Source organism: Delphinapterus leucas, chromosome 19 (assembly GCF_059928025.1).
Source record: "Delphinapterus leucas isolate spDelLeu-1000000601 "Yukka" chromosome 19, BTC_Dleu_Yukka2, whole genome shotgun sequence".
Taxonomy (NCBI): Eukaryota; Metazoa; Chordata; class Mammalia; order Artiodactyla; family Monodontidae; genus Delphinapterus; species Delphinapterus leucas.
In genome coordinates this window covers 57,811,686-57,826,860 of record NC_143147.1, presented here as the reverse complement: position 1 = coordinate 57,826,860, position 15,175 = coordinate 57,811,686, and the positions used below count along the sequence as shown (strand labels likewise).

Genomic DNA, 15,175 nt, shown 5'->3' with positions numbered 1-15,175 from the left:
TAGAGAAATAGGAATCCCTGTGTACTGCTGGTGCAGCTGCTACTGGAGACTGTATGATGGTTCCTCAAAAATTAAAAACAGACTACCACATGATCCAGCAATCCCACTTGTTGGTATACATTCAAAAGAACTGAAATCAAGGCTGTGAAGAGATATTTTCACACCCATGTTTACAGCAGCATTATTAACAACAGCCAAGAGGTAGAAGTAACCCAAATGTCTATTAAGGGGTGAACAAAACATGGTCCATCCACATAATGGAATATTACTCAGCTTAAAAAGGAAGGAAATTCTGGAACATGGTACAACACTGGTACAACACAGATGAACCTTGAAGATGCTATGTTAAATGAAATAAGTCAGTCACAAAAGGACAAATACTGTATGAGTCTACTTATATGAAGTCCCTGGAGTAGACAAATTCATAGAGACAGAAAGTAGGATGGTGGGGGCTGGGGGAGGGGGAAGGGGAGTCAGTGTCTAACAGGGACAGAGTTTCAGTTTTGCAAGATGAACAGTTATGGGGGTCTGTTAGGAGTGTAATTATTTCCTCAGTGCAGGTTCACTAAGTTCTAGAATCAAATTTATTAAGAGAAACCTGTGAATTATGCCAAGAGGTAACCAACATACTTTCAAAATACTATCCAACCAAGGGAGAATATTTAATACTAACACAACACTGAGACTTCAAACTTATTAATGTTGGATTTGTTAAAGTCATGAGTTTTCTCAAGTTCTAAAAGCGAGTCACTCCCTTAGCAAGATGTAACCAAGCTAATGGGAGAATGAAGAAATGCCAGGAGGCACAACAGCTTCTGAAATGTGACCCGGACAGAGAACCGATCGGGTGGGATGGGGAAAAAAACAAAAACTGAAGTACTTCACATGAAGAAATCACCAAAAATGTGCTTCCCTGGTGGCGCAGTGGTTGAAGAGTCCGCCTGCCGATGCAGGGGACACGGGTTCGTGCCCCGGTCCAGGAGGATCCTACGTGCCGCGGAGCGGCTGGGCCCGTGAGCCATGGCCGCTGAGCCTGTGCATCCGGAGCCTGTGCTCCGCAACGGGAGAGGCCACAACAGTGAGAGGCCCACGTACCGCAAAAAAAAAAAAAAAAAAAAGTGTTAAAAGGATATTACATTCTGTTTCAAAGTTTTTAAAAGGTTTTAACTTAAATGATACAGGCTATGATTTTTCTCTAAGCCTCTTTCTAACAACAACAACAAAAAAAAACAGTATTATACGAAATCAGATTTTGTGTTACCTTGATGCCTATCTATGGCTGACTCTGATGCAATTAAAAAAAACATCAATGTCAAGATTACAAAGATGTTAATAGTTAAGGATTAAGACAGCAGTTTTGACCACTGTAAACTGCTATGGCCTCTGGCCTTTGGAAAGGAAAAGAGAAAAGCAGGTTTTTCATCATCAACTGGTGAGGGAGAGAAAGGGGAACGTGAGGCTTTCCTGGGAAGAGCAGAATCAGTCAAAGGCGAGACTCCAAACTCCAGGAGAGTCAGAGGACTTTTAGCGACCCCCACCCAGGGCCACAGCCGCCAACCCAATGAGCACCTGCCACAGCCCCCAAGGGTGTCTGACCCCCACCTCCTGCAGCTGGAGAGGAGGGGGTCTTCCAAAAGGAAGCCCAAGGTTGCCATTAGAGCCCCCAAGTCCCAGGCCCCAAGGGCTGGTCCTGAAAGATCAACAGGCATCACTCACTGACAGAATAGCAGAGACATGCACCCAAGGATGCTCGTTAATATCCACATCTCTAAAAGTCCCCAGGCCCAGCAGCTGGCTATGCAGCAGGCTAAACTACAGAGAGAGATGGAGGACACAAGACAGGCTCCGGAAACTTCGACTGATGAAAGCTTCAGGCACAAATCAATACCTGACAGGTCCCACTCTTCCTACAGAACCTGCCTCAAAAATAATGAGAAACTGGGGGAATTCCCTGGTGGTCCAGTGGTTAGGGCTCCATGCTCTCACTGCCGAGAGCTCGGGTTCGATCCCTCGTCAGGGAACTAAGATCCCACAAGCAGCTTGGCAAAAAAAAAAAAAAGAAAAGAAACTGAAATAAAATGGGGGAGAAGGACGTCTAAGTGTTGGCTTAACCTCCATTCTGCTGAGAGGCTCTTATACGAAAGGGGAGAACTCAGCCTTCCTGGCACGACAGCAGCCCCCTGCCTTTTCATCTTGCCTCTGCCCTGCAACCCCCAGCTCCTTCTATTTCCGAGGAGTTTTCTTTTAATGGAAATATCTTAATTGTTTCTCATTATACAAATTATATATTATCACTATGAAAATAAAACAACACAGAAAAGCATAAAGTAGAAACAGCTGTAAACGAGATCATGCGTGTAACTTGTACTGAACTCAAACCAATGGCACCATTTGGCACCATCACACTATTTTCCAACTCTTCCCTCTAACAGTGTGTCATGGCTGTACCTCCGTGTCAGGATGTACCACAGCATCTAGCATCTTTTTCCCAATTTTTTCCTTCAGATAAAATCCTTTAAGGCCGATACCGGAGAGGAGAAACCAAGATGGCGGAGTAGAAAGATGTGCTCTCACTCCCTCTTGAGAGAACACCAGAATCACAACTAGCTGCTGAACAGTCATCGACAGGAAGACGCTGGAATTCACCAAAAAAGATATCCCACATCCGAAGACAAAGGAGAAGCCACAATGAGACGGTACGAGGGGCGCAATCACAGTAAAATCAAATCCCATAACTGGTGGGTGGGTGACTCACAGATTGGAGAACACTTATACCACAGAAGTCCACCCACTGGAGTGAAGGTTCTGAGCCCCACGTCAGGCTTCCCAACCTGGGGGTCCGGCAATGGGAGGAGGAATTCCTAGAGAATCAGACTTTGAAGCCTAGTGGGAACTGATTGGACTTCAGCAGGACTGGGGGAAACAGAGACTCCACTCTTGAAGGGCACACACAAAGTAGTGTGTGCATCGGGACCCAGGGGAAGGAGCAGTGACCCCAGGGGAGACGAACCAGAACTACCTGCTAGTGTTGGAGGGTCTCCTGCAGAGGTGGGGGAGGGGGGGCCTGTGGCTCACCGTGGGGACAAGGACACTGGCAGCAGAAGTTCTGGGAAGTACTCCTTGGCGTAAGCCCTGCCCATATTATTCATTACTGCATCCTCAGCCCCCAGCGCAGCACTCAGTGGGCTCAGGAACAAGCAGACTCACCTGCTGCTCCACCTGTCACTCGGCATCCCCTCTAGGCCTCTGTGTCCCCTCTGCTTCCCCACACATGGCTGCCAATGTCACGTGTGAGCACTGGTCACATGGAGGAAAAGGCGGGCGGCACTGAAGACAAGGGGACTCCTCTGGACCCTGCTGCCCGCCCTGAGGACCTTGCAAGTTCATCCAGTATAGGCTACAAAAGTTCTAGTCAGCTTTGGAATGTGGGAGGGCTGTGTTTCTAAGTGAAGAGTGGAGTTGACTTTTTAGTACTCCTTTTATTTCTATAATCACTTAGATATAATTTTATCCAAAGGCATCACTCTTGACACATCTTTGTTCAAATTATGATTTGAACCTTCCTTCCAGGATATGCTTGGATGTGTATGTGATATACATGAATCGGAGTTCTACACTCTGACCCCACAGCATCCCTGTGAGAACACCACACTGGCTCTGCTCCCAGGGCTCCCACGCCTCCCCCGAGCTGAGCCATGCTGCTCTGTGCATGGGACGCAGGACCTACACCACCTTGGAGGAGAAAGCTGCCTCCACTGGGGTCTTGGGGATGCCCAAGATGGCATCCCAGCACTGCCAGCTCCACCCGATGGTGGGTGTGCCTGCAAGAGGCATTCGGCTCACGGCCAGTCACACAGTCCCCTTACTCAGAGCCACAGTCACAGCAGAGACAAGGCCGAGAGCCCAGATCTGGGAATGACCCTACAATGCAGGCACACTTCCTTCCTCGTTTAGGAAAGTAAATCTCAAAGATAAAAAAGGAATAAGGTCAAGTCTTTTGCCTATTTTCTACTGTTGAGTTAACTGCCAGAAATGCAGCAGCAGACAAGCCTGCAAGTGCATGTAGGAGAAGTCCTTAAACACATCATTAGTAAGCACCACACAGCCCTGCTGGATCCCTTGCAAATTCAAAATTCACTACAAGCTCGGGGATGGCCTGCCCCAGACACAGTGCAGCTGAGCAGGGACAGGGAACAAACACGGCACTGTGACATGACAGCAGCAAACCTTCCTGGCACTTAGGAGGTTTAGACGCTTCTAGTTTAACTTATTTTTATAAGAAATCCTAGATTTACTGTAAACATCTCATTAATTAGGAAGCAGTTTTTAATATGCCTCTAATGATTCAACTTTGAAACTAAAGTCTGTAACTCCGAAGTTTGTAGGTCAATTTAAGTAAAAAGTATCCTGAGGGCTTCCCTGGTGGCACAGTGGTTGAGAGTCCGCCTGCCGATGCAGGGGACACGGGTTCGTGCCCAGGTCTGGGAAGATCCCACATGCCGCGAAGCGGCTGGGCCCGTGAGCCATGGCCGCTGAGCCTGCGCGTCCGGAGCCTGTGCTCTGCAATGGGAGAGGCCACAACAGTGAGAGGCCCGTGTACCGAATCCTGAAATTTTCAAGTTAAGCTGTTTCAAAATATTTTGTAACTATTTTTCTGTATAAAACAGAGTTGTCGGGGCATCCCTGGTGGCGCAGTGGTTAAGAATCTGCCTGCCAATGCAGGGGACACGGGTTCGAGCCCTGGTCCAGGAAGATCCCACATACCGCAGAGTAACTAAGCCTGTGCGCCACAACTACTGAGCCTGTGCTCTAGAGCCCGCGAGACACAACTACTGAGCCCACGTGCCACAACTACTGAAGCCCGTATGCCTAGAGCCCATGCTGTGCAACAAGAGAAGCCACTGCAATGAGAAGCCTGCGCATCGCAACGAAGAGTCGCCCCCACTCGCCTCAACTAAGAGAAAGCCCGCGTGCAGCAACGAAGACCCAACGCAGCCAAAAATAAATAAATAAATTTATTTATAAAAAAAAAAGAGTTGTCTTAATTCACTACCTAACCAAAACAAAACAAATAGAAGTCAGCAGCCTAGAAGACTGATAGGAGACTTCCACTGTCGCCTGTAACACTCATTAATCCCAAAGACCCACTCTTTAAGGGTAACACTGCTGCCACCAATGACAAGGGCACAAGCTTACAAAGCACTTTCTGTGTGCACCGCCACGCGTCTGTGTGTCTCACGCATCCTAATTCACCCATCTTTACAATAACCTTAGGAGGTAGGCAGTTATCATCTTCATTTTTCACACATCAAGAAACTGAGGTCAACAGGTGAGGAACTTGCCCAAGGTTACACAGCAACGTGACAAGGAGCAGAGCAGGACTGGGATCTAAATAGTGTGGGCCCAGGGACTTCCCTGGTGGCGCAGTGGTTAAGAATCCGCCTGCCAATGCAGGGGACACGGGTTCTATCTCTGTTCCGGGAAGATCCCACATGCTGCGGAGCAACTAAGCCCGTGTGCCACAACTACTGAGCCTGCGCTCTAGAGTCCCTGAGCCACAACTACTGAGCCCACATGCCACAACTACTGAAGCCCGCGTGCCTAGAGCCCGTGCTCCGCAACAAGAGAAGCCACTGCAATGAGAAGCCTGCGCACCGCAACGAATAGTCCCCGCTCACCGCAACTAGAGGAAGCCCATGCACAACAACGAAGACCCAATGCAGCCAAAAATAAATAAATAATAAATTAATAAATAAATAGTGTGGGCCCAGAGTCTGAGCCCTTTACTAACCAGCTACACGGTCTTTCTCTAATAAATAAAAGTTATAGACTTCAGCTTACAAAATAAACTCCTGAATATAAAGCACCACTTACTGTTTTACATACCAGGGTTGTATGGAAGATTTTACTTGACAAAGAGGTTCCACCACCAAAAAAAAAAAAGATTCTGAAAATCCCTGATGTAGGATATTAGTTGTCAAAATGGAAGGGGGCTGATAGGGAAGCTTAAGAATGCAGTGACTTCCTCTTACAGATGAGAAACAGTTCTTGCATCAGAAAATATAACTTGCACATTGAATAAAAACCAAAACCACAACTGCAGGAAGGAAACGGATGTTTCTCATTGTTTACGATTTATCTGAGATTTGTTCATCCGTTGGCAGATAAGGACCAGGAGACACTAAAAGCTTAAGAAAAATACATAGGAGAAGAAGAAAATGGGATGATTCTACCTGTAAATTACACATTTTTCCTGTCAAATGGGAAAAGGACCACCATTATTTTATTTTACCAACAGAATTCCTAATTCCAGCTTTTGAAAACTTTTACTCCATGAAAACATAATTTAAGACACTGAAATAAGTAAACAGAAGCAACTATATTGCTACAATAGTATTTTCTAAGTGTGGGTCATTTTAAGAGTCAAAGTCCCACGTGCTGTAACTAAAGCCCTCACTTGAGCTCCCTACAGCTTCACACTTCAACAGGAAGAGTGAAGTGGCCAGCACAACCGCACTTGGTTCTCTCAGCAGGGCTAGCAGGTACTGGATTCACCAGAGTACCCAGAGTCGCCAACACGTGCTGAATCACCACTGCACCCAGCCCACAGGGCCCGGCACTCATAGAAGCTCAACGGAAGAAAGAGGACAGCTGCATCCAAGCTGACAGGGCCACGAACCCTGTTCACTTCTCAAAACCAGCTCCCCTCTAATCTGCAAGATAAAATCTAGACTCTACGGGCTAGAAAAGGGCAGAAACCAAGAAATGTCAGTTACTCTTACCTTGTTTCTCTTTTTCTTTTAGTGGATCGGTGTTATAGACTCGGAATCCATTTTCCATCCCACACGCAAAGCACCCTAAAGTGTGAGACAGACAAATTAATCACCTCACTGGGGTCTCAGCTGAGGACCCCAGGCCTGGACCGTCACAAGCAAGGGGTCCAGAGACAGTGACCTCTCCCAGGAACTCTTGTGGATGCTCAGACCACATGAACGTGGTCTGCAAGTGTGACTACGACTCTCCTCATGAACTGTTATCAGAAGATTTGCACGTCACTCCACTGCCCCCCTCAGGGCCCTTCTGGCATCCTGTGGACCAGGCTCACTTAACTCCAGCACGAGGGGTTCACCGGCTACTGCACCAGCCACTCTGCCACTGAGCACTTCCCTCAACTCCTGCCTCTAATGCTCACCACTGGCCTCCCCGTTCCCAACACACCTCTCAAGGACTGTATCAGCCACCAAGTCCTACAGAGGCAATGACAAACAAGAAAGTCCATGAGGACAGCCACAAAGCGGGCAACCCCAGCAGGTATGGACACGCCCAGTTGGGGAAGGGGGGGAAGGGCTGGTGTGGATGGTCTTCTAGAAGGCAGCTTGAGGTCTCCATGACCTCACTCCCACTTGGAACTAATCCTAACTCCCTAAACCCCTGTCATGGTCACCATCCCCAAGTCACACACCAGATTGTTAATGGTCCAATTAAAGGCACTGTTATGAACTGAATGAAGCACTCAAGTTTCAAGACGATCCTGTGACCTGGACTTCACTTGCCTAAGTGTGACCAAGACCACATTAATCTCCTTCAACACCACCATGCAGGCTCATATGAAGCTTGTGGCCAGAAGGAGAAACACCAAACCCTCCGCTTCTTTTTCCAAGACAAGCTGCAGAGCCTGGACCCTCACTGCGACCGCACTACTGGCCTGAATGCGAAAGCCACCCTCAGGGTCTCTTCCCCTGCTTTTGATCTGCGTTCCAGCATTGGGAAGACATTATTCTATCCTATCTGCCACCCCTGCCCCCAACATGGAAAGCATGCTTCTATTTTTTGTCCAAGTTACTTATAAAACTGCAAGGACCATGACAGCCTCCTCAGGAGTTGGAGACTGTTCTGCAGTCAACTCTCAGGCACTTTATCTGGGCCTGGAGCCTGACACTCACGCTAAAGTACAGTGTTACTTATTATCTCTAACTTATTCTGGGTTGTAACTCTCTCTTTGTGTTATTGGAATCATGTAATCTGGACAGGGGAACCAGAGCTTGGCTTTCTGGAAAATATGAAAATACAGAAGTTGAAACTTTTCCCTTTCTTTCTCAACTATTACACCTTCCACAAGTTTTAAGCCTGCACCTATCTTATTTGTCTTTGCCAGAACACATATATTTCTGACAAGACTTGTATAAAATAAACAAACAATCCCTACAAATCCACAAGAAAAAGGCAGACAACCCAACAGAAAAATGAGCAAAAGATTTGGACATTTCACAAAAGAGAATATCCAAGTGGTCAATAAACACACAGAATCAGGGAAATGTAAATACAATCTCACATATACCACAATGAGATCTACTAAACATCCACCAAAAGGGCCAAAATAATGGAAAATACACCAAATGTAAGGAGTGTGTAGAACTCTCACGGGAACTCTAAGAACTGCTGTTGGAGGGCAAACCAGGACAACCACTGCAGAAAACTGTTTGCACGACTACCGCTGTCAATTCTACTCCTAGGTATACAAGCCTCGCAGAAATGACAACATACGTTCACCAAAAGACAGGTATTAGAATGCTCACAGCAGCACCATTATGCTCATAATGGCCCCAAACTGGGAATCTACCCAAAGACCTACGAATGGTTCAATGGATAAATGAACTGTGATATATTCACACAAAGAAACACCGCACCAATGAGAATGATCTACAATTATACTCAACAGTATGGAAAAAAAAAATCCCACAAACATGATACTGAATAAAAAAGCCAGAAACAAAATACAATACGGATAGGCAAAACTAATCTATGTCATTGGAAGTCGAATGGGGGAGTGGCTGGAAGGAGCACAGGGTGGCCAGGTGTTTGGTTTCTTAACCTGAGTGCTGTGGAAGGTGTTCTCAGTTTGGAAAATTCACCAAGCAGAATACTTAGGATACGAGCACTTTTCTGTAAGAATAGTGTGCTTCAATTAAAAGCTAGAAGAATAGGTACTACAAATACCACAAGACTGGAAACCACTCACTAAGGAGGCTAGGCATTATCCTTGCTATTTTTTGGGTAGGGGAAATAATTAACGTATTTTACTTGGCTATCATACAAAAGTTGGCATTAATCGTCTCATGCTTGGTATCTTAACAAAACTTTTCCCCACAGAGAAGTGTTCAAGCCAACAGCTGGTGACCAAGCACAGTGCAGAGGAAGCCGACTGGCAACAGGGCATCAGAATCACTGAAGGGCATTCTTCTACGCATGAGCCATGTGCAGTCCACATGCAAGTGCTCTGAGCCCACACTCCAGAACCACAGCAGAGTGAGCCAGCGAAGTCAGCCTGTGGCCTCAGTCTTGGTCGAGGCAGGACAAGCTAGTCTACAGAGAAGGTGTGTGTACTCAAACCCTGTGTTTCCCACGGGAAGAGAAAGAAAAACGGCAGCCAGATTATAGAAATGTACATATCCACACCTCAGAATCTTGAAAACTGTAATGCAAGTTATCTTTGGGAGAAGACAAAAGTTTAAACAATTTAAAATTATAAGCAAATGTTTCTAAAGTTGCAATGCGAGTGCTAAAAAAGCTGAGTACAAATTAAAAATCAGTATAAAAACAAAATATAATGAACTCAACAATCTGGCATAAATTTACATTATAGGAAATTAGGCTAAGGGTAAGCAGAAGCTTAAGTATAAAAGTATATTTTTTTTCCAGCAACACTGTAAGCTTTACTTGTAATTTATTACAATGAAATGAAATGGTTTTACAAAAGTGAGAGTGTATTTTTCAGACAACTGAAATATATCCATCTAAAAGCCAGTGCTGTATTTTCTAAATAATCTTTGATGAAACCTTTATAAAAAAACATTATAAACTTCACTGGTTTCTAAAATAATCAGCATCATCGTGAGCCTCAATTACTATACTGAAACTTAGTACAAGGATGCCTCATCTGGCACTAAGGCAGGTATAGAAGATCTTGCCTTTAAAGGGCCTCAGAATCAGTAAGCTTTTTGCTTCTGTGTTTGCTTTTCGGGGCTGCCTCTCCCCTCCCCTACTATCAGCCAGTCACCTCTTTCCATTGAAAACACATTTCTTAAGGAGTTGTAACACGGTTAATTAACTCTTTAAAGAGTTCTCAATTATTATCAAAACCTACTGAAAAACCTACTGGCCCTCCTATGGAAATCAAAACCCTAAATGTTCTGCCACATACTGCTGGATGCCCAACATGTGGCCCCAAAAGGGCACCCCAACGTGGGGGCACACCACCTGCGGTCCCCAGCCCAGCCGCCCCCATCCCACGTTCTTCCCCACGTCCACCTCCACCCCTCCAAGAACACTTCATGCCCTCAAGGACTCCTCCCCGAAGGAAAACCCCTGCCTCGCCTCGGTTCCCAGACACACTTAACTCTCCCGGGGCCCCACAGTCAGGACCTTGGAGCCATAACCCCACAAGCCCAAGTGCCCACGCACTGACACAGCGGGGCCACCTCCGCCCGGCCTATTTAACTCTACACCAAACAAGCTCCACAGATACGGGTCCTGCAGTTCCCGCTTCTGGATTCTCTTCAAGCCGGCTTCCAAAGCGAACACTCGGAACCGACGCGGGTCCCCCTCCCCGGGTGAGAGTGGGGCGCAGTCCCCCAGCCCGCCGGACTCGGAAACGCGAAAAATGCCATTTCCCCAAAGCCGTGCTGGACGGTCCGGTTTCCACCCAACAAAAGAAGAAACTGTGAGTCCGGCGATTTTTTTTCTATGAAAATCAACAGAAAAGACGAGGACCTTCGCGGACGAGGTCCTGAGCCTGGGGAGCCGTCCTCACCTCAGCGCGACCCCGTCCCGGCCGCTGGGGACCCTAAAGCGACAGGAAAGAACCGACGCCGCCCGGAAAATCCCGTCACCGTCCGACCGGGGTGCGGGGTGGGCGTCAGGGCAGTGGGCTAGCGGCTGGGAGGTGGGGCGGCCGGGGGGGAGGGGAGGGACGCCGGGCGAAGGAGAGGGAACGCCGGGGGGAGGGGAACAGGCGCCGGGGGAGGAGGGGACGAGCGGCCTGGACGCGGTACGGACGCTGCCGCAGGGCGCCGAGGGCCGAGGGCGGGACCCCGCTCGAAGGGGCAGCGGCGTCGGGAGGGCCGGGGCAGTCGACGGGCTTCCCTCACCGTGGTCCTGGTTGAAGCCGGCGTAGAGCAGCCCGTTGCCGTGCGGGTTGCAGGGCAGGAGGTTCATGGCGCAGCGGGGTCCACCGCGCCTCAGCGCCGCATGCCGCTCGGGGAGGCAGGCTGCTGGGGTCCCTCTGGCCAGCTCCGAGGCCGCCGCGGCCGGAAGCGAAAGGCCCACCGCCTGCGCGCGCAGCCAGAGAGCCGCGGAGCGCCGAGCACATCCACCCGGGGCCTGCCGGGCGGGGAGGGAGCTCCTAGAGCGTCACGTCTGTGGGGGGCGGGGCCTGCCCGAAGAGGGCTGGTCTGGTCGGTTCGGGAGCGGGGCCCGGTCTGAGGGGCGGGGCTTCATCTGTGGAGGGCGCATCTGGGGGCGGGAACCACCTGTCCCAGGCGGGAGGAGACCCCCAGTGCCAACGAGCCCTCCAGGGGGCGGCGATTCAAAGGGACAGACCAGGGACTTCCCTGGTGGCGCAGTGGTTGGGAATCCGCCTGCCAATGCAGGGGACACGGGTGCCAGCCCTGGTCCGGGAAGATCCCACATGCCGCGGAACAACTAAGCCCGTGTGCCACAACTACTGAGCCTGCGCTCTAGAGCCCGTGAGCCACAACTAGGGAAGCCCACGCGCCTAGAGTCCGTGCTTAGCAACAAGAGAAGCCACAGCAATGAAAAGCCTGCGCACGGCAATGAAGAGTAGCCCCCGCTCACTACAACTGGAGAAAGCCCAAGCGCAGCAACAAGGACCCAACGCAGCCAAAAATAAATGAGTAAATAAATAAATTAAAAAACAAAACAGTGACAGCCTTGCCCCGTGACCCTCAGGAGCACGCAGAACCCAGTCCCCCACAGTAACTCGAGTCCCCCGGAAATCATGTAGATTAAGGTAAGCATAAGAGACTTTTCTATTTTTAGTTGATAAAAAGATAAGTATCTCAGTAAAAATAACAATGCATTATGGAGTTTTTAACAGGTATGCTAGTAAAATGTACGCGAAAATAGCAAAATGAGTGGAAGTGAGGAAATGGAAGTACAGGTGACCCTTGAGCAACTCAGGGCCACTTACACGAGGATTTTTTTCGATAGTAAATGCCTCAGGGCTACACTACCCTGGTTGGTTAGATCCACAGATGCAAAACCGCAGATACCGAGGATAGGAGGGCCAACTATAAATTACACGCGGATTTTCGACTGCGAGGAGGGCGGGCGCCCTTAATCCCTGCATTGTTCAAGGGTCGACTGTATATGAATGTATAGACCCTCCCACCCCCTACCCTCCATCCCCTCAGAGAGAGACCCCCCCACAGGGACACAGACCCCCCATGGCCCAGAGGTACCCACAGACACACAGCTGCCCCAGGACGCAGAATCCCCAAGACACAGAACCCCCCCCCCAGGACACACAGAACCATCTTCAGGGACACAGAGTTCCTCAAGACACCAAGCTCCCCCACACACAGAGTCCTCCAGATCATAGAGCCCTGCCTACCACCACCTCCGCCCAGGACACACAGCCCCTGGGACACAACACATCATCAAGTAAGGCTCTGGGCTTCCCAGCACCGCGGAGCCGGCCCATGGTCCTATTCCAACACAGTGGCCATGGAGGCAGGAGCGGCTGGCCCTAGGGTCCCCGCCCAGAGGGCCCTCTGGTCTCGCCTTTCATCTGCAAGAGGTGAGGTTCTTTCGTATAATAGTGTTTAACTAGTAAAACAATCAGAGAACCTTCAAAAAGCTACCATCCATTACCCCCATTTCTAAAGTGGCCCACAGAGCAACGATAAAATTTTGCAGCAAGGAATCAGGAAACCACCAGACAATGCTGACCAGCTTTGAGCCGCACAAGGCACTGTCCTCCAGCAGAAGTAGAAAGTTAGTCTCTGACGCAGCAGACAGGCATATTCTAGACCCGAGTGCCAAGTCCACTCCTGGGCTAGACAGCCGTCTTCGTGTCATCTCATCAGGCACAGAAAGAGCACCAGAGATTCTGGCACACACAGCCTGGCCACAGCGGGCAGGGTCGGATATGAAAGCTCCCTGGACAAGTCCCCTCAGGCTGATAGGGGCAGCATAAAGGCAAGACCCTGCATGAACACAGTCCAGAATGGGGCAGCATCCGAGCCAGCAAAGGCCAGACCGCATGCTGGTGCCTGAGCGGCTGCTGCTTTTACCAGCAACAGCTTTAACCTTGCTCAGTCTTCACACCTTCTAGATAGGAGTTACTAAGACAGCGATCCCGGAATCACCGCTGCTTCCTGAAAGCATCGAACACAGCAATGTGCTCTCCTACCACAAGTGCTAGTCTGAGTCCCTTCCAACATCCTCCTACAGAAATGTCCCCGGTTCTTGACCATAGGAGGTCTCCCTCATTGCAGTGAGTCAACTGAGTTCCTGGTGGTCTTTGGCTGACGACAGTGAAAGCACTTCTGGGCTGCCTCACCTAGGAGGGGTAAAGGCTGGAGCAACAGCAACTACGTTGGGGCAAGGTAGACTTTGGAACTCTTCTTTGTTGCCTCTGTCTTCCTCTCCACAGTGACTCAGAGGCCTCTGTACCTGGGCTGGTTCCACTGTTATCGTGGGAAAGTAGAGTGAAAGAAGCAGTATTCCACAGTTGAGTTCTAGACTGAGGCAGGGAAGAGAACGTAGGAATAAAAGCCAAAACTTGATTGGCAGGAGCCAGCCTTTTTTGAGAAGAAAGGTATGTGAGACTCCAGAGATCTGAAGAAGGAGAGCACAGACCCAAGTATTCCACTGAAGCCAGAACAGATGGAGCCAGACCCTGACCCCGAGTTCAGGCTGGTTGAGGAATGAGGGTCGGGGATCAAGGGTCAGAGGTGAGGAGTGGCAGGGCCAGTCTGACCCTTGCCAGGGTAGGGAACCATGTTGGGCACCCACTGCCTGTATGGAGAAGTGGCTCCCATTACCTACCATGGATCCATCTGCCCACTGCCAGGCAGAAGCATCTATATCAACAGCTGCCCTGTTCTGAGGCTTTGTCATCCTCATTCACTAGGTCACCATATTGATGACACACCCAGTGGAGGTCGGTGCCCCAAGGGAAGCGAGGCCCAAGGGTGTGTAGGGAGCGGGGAGTGAACACAGGGTCCTGCCCTCCTGGCGGGTCAAGGTGCATCCCCTGCCCCCATGACAGCTCAGCCCCCTCCCCCCAGTTCCCCAATACATGCAGCTTCAGGCTTGCTTTTCAAATCCACATTTCATTTACTTTGATGATGCAATTCTCCCGCAAAGGGAAGCATCTCCATCTCCATCTCTTTGGCAAAACAAATATTATCAAGCTCACAATTGACATTTTTTCCAGATTCAATATTTGCCTGGATCATTCCTCATCAAAGTTGTACGCTCTCAGTCTAGGAAACTAGCATTGCAGTAATTTTCACAGGGCAATTGAAGGCATAATTGCACATAATATATTGTGAATCTAGATGCCTGAAAAGAGAATTACAAGCAGCTGGGACACAATCTGGTCTTCTTGTTTATACTTGGGGTGGATTTTGCCAGCAGTGAGGCCATGGAAGAAAATGGCGAAGTTTGAGAGCAGTTTCTCCAAGGTTCAGTTTACATTTCAGTTTTGATTTCGGTATGCTCACCACGAAAACATGCATACTTGTACTTAATATGTTCTGTATTAGGGCTTGTTTTCATTTCACAGAAATGTCACTTGAATAGTACTTTCTACTGTGAAGCATAACTTATTTCCTTGTTGTGTGAGCCCTGGGGTGGCCATAACAAATTGCCACAAACTGGAGGGCTTGAAACAACCGAAATGTGCCTCTCACAGTTCTGGAGGCCAGAGTCTGAATCCAGGTGTGGGCAGGGCTCTTGGGGGGCCCCCTCCTGCCTCTTCCAGCTTCTGGTGGCCCCAGCTGTCCTTCAATTAAACAACGAAAAGGGACCAAATTTAGGCTTGTGACCAGGTGTCCGTCCCCAGCCTCCCCACCTCCACCGACCTTGGAAACCTGCACCTTCTACTTCCGTGCGCCCTTCAAGGAGCAGGGGAGAGGGGCTCGCATTC

At 49.2% G+C, this 15,175-nt stretch overlaps 1 protein-coding gene across 11 annotated transcripts in view; it reads right to left on the bottom strand.

Moving 5' to 3' along the window:
• The window catches only part of WDR45B (WD repeat domain 45B), a 31,978-nt gene extending 20,601 nt beyond the window's left edge, over nt 1-11,377 (bottom strand). For 2 of the 11 annotated variants that reach the window (XM_089901503.1, XM_089901506.1), the window contains exons 1-2: nt 11,148-11,371; nt 6,783-6,857 (exon numbers count right to left, since the gene is read on the bottom strand). In XM_089901503.1, coding sequence (XP_089757629.1) covers nt 6,783-6,857; nt 11,148-11,214 — 142 coding nt within the window. In that variant the 5' untranslated portion in view covers nt 11,215-11,371. Of the gene's footprint in view, nt 1-880; nt 5,856-5,886; nt 6,729-6,782; nt 6,858-11,147 lie in introns of those variants that run through there. The other 9 variants (XM_089901500.1, XM_089901498.1, XM_022589243.3 and 6 more) reach the window with 9 other exon arrangements.
• Between the last annotated feature and the right edge of the window lie 3,798 nt (nt 11,378-15,175).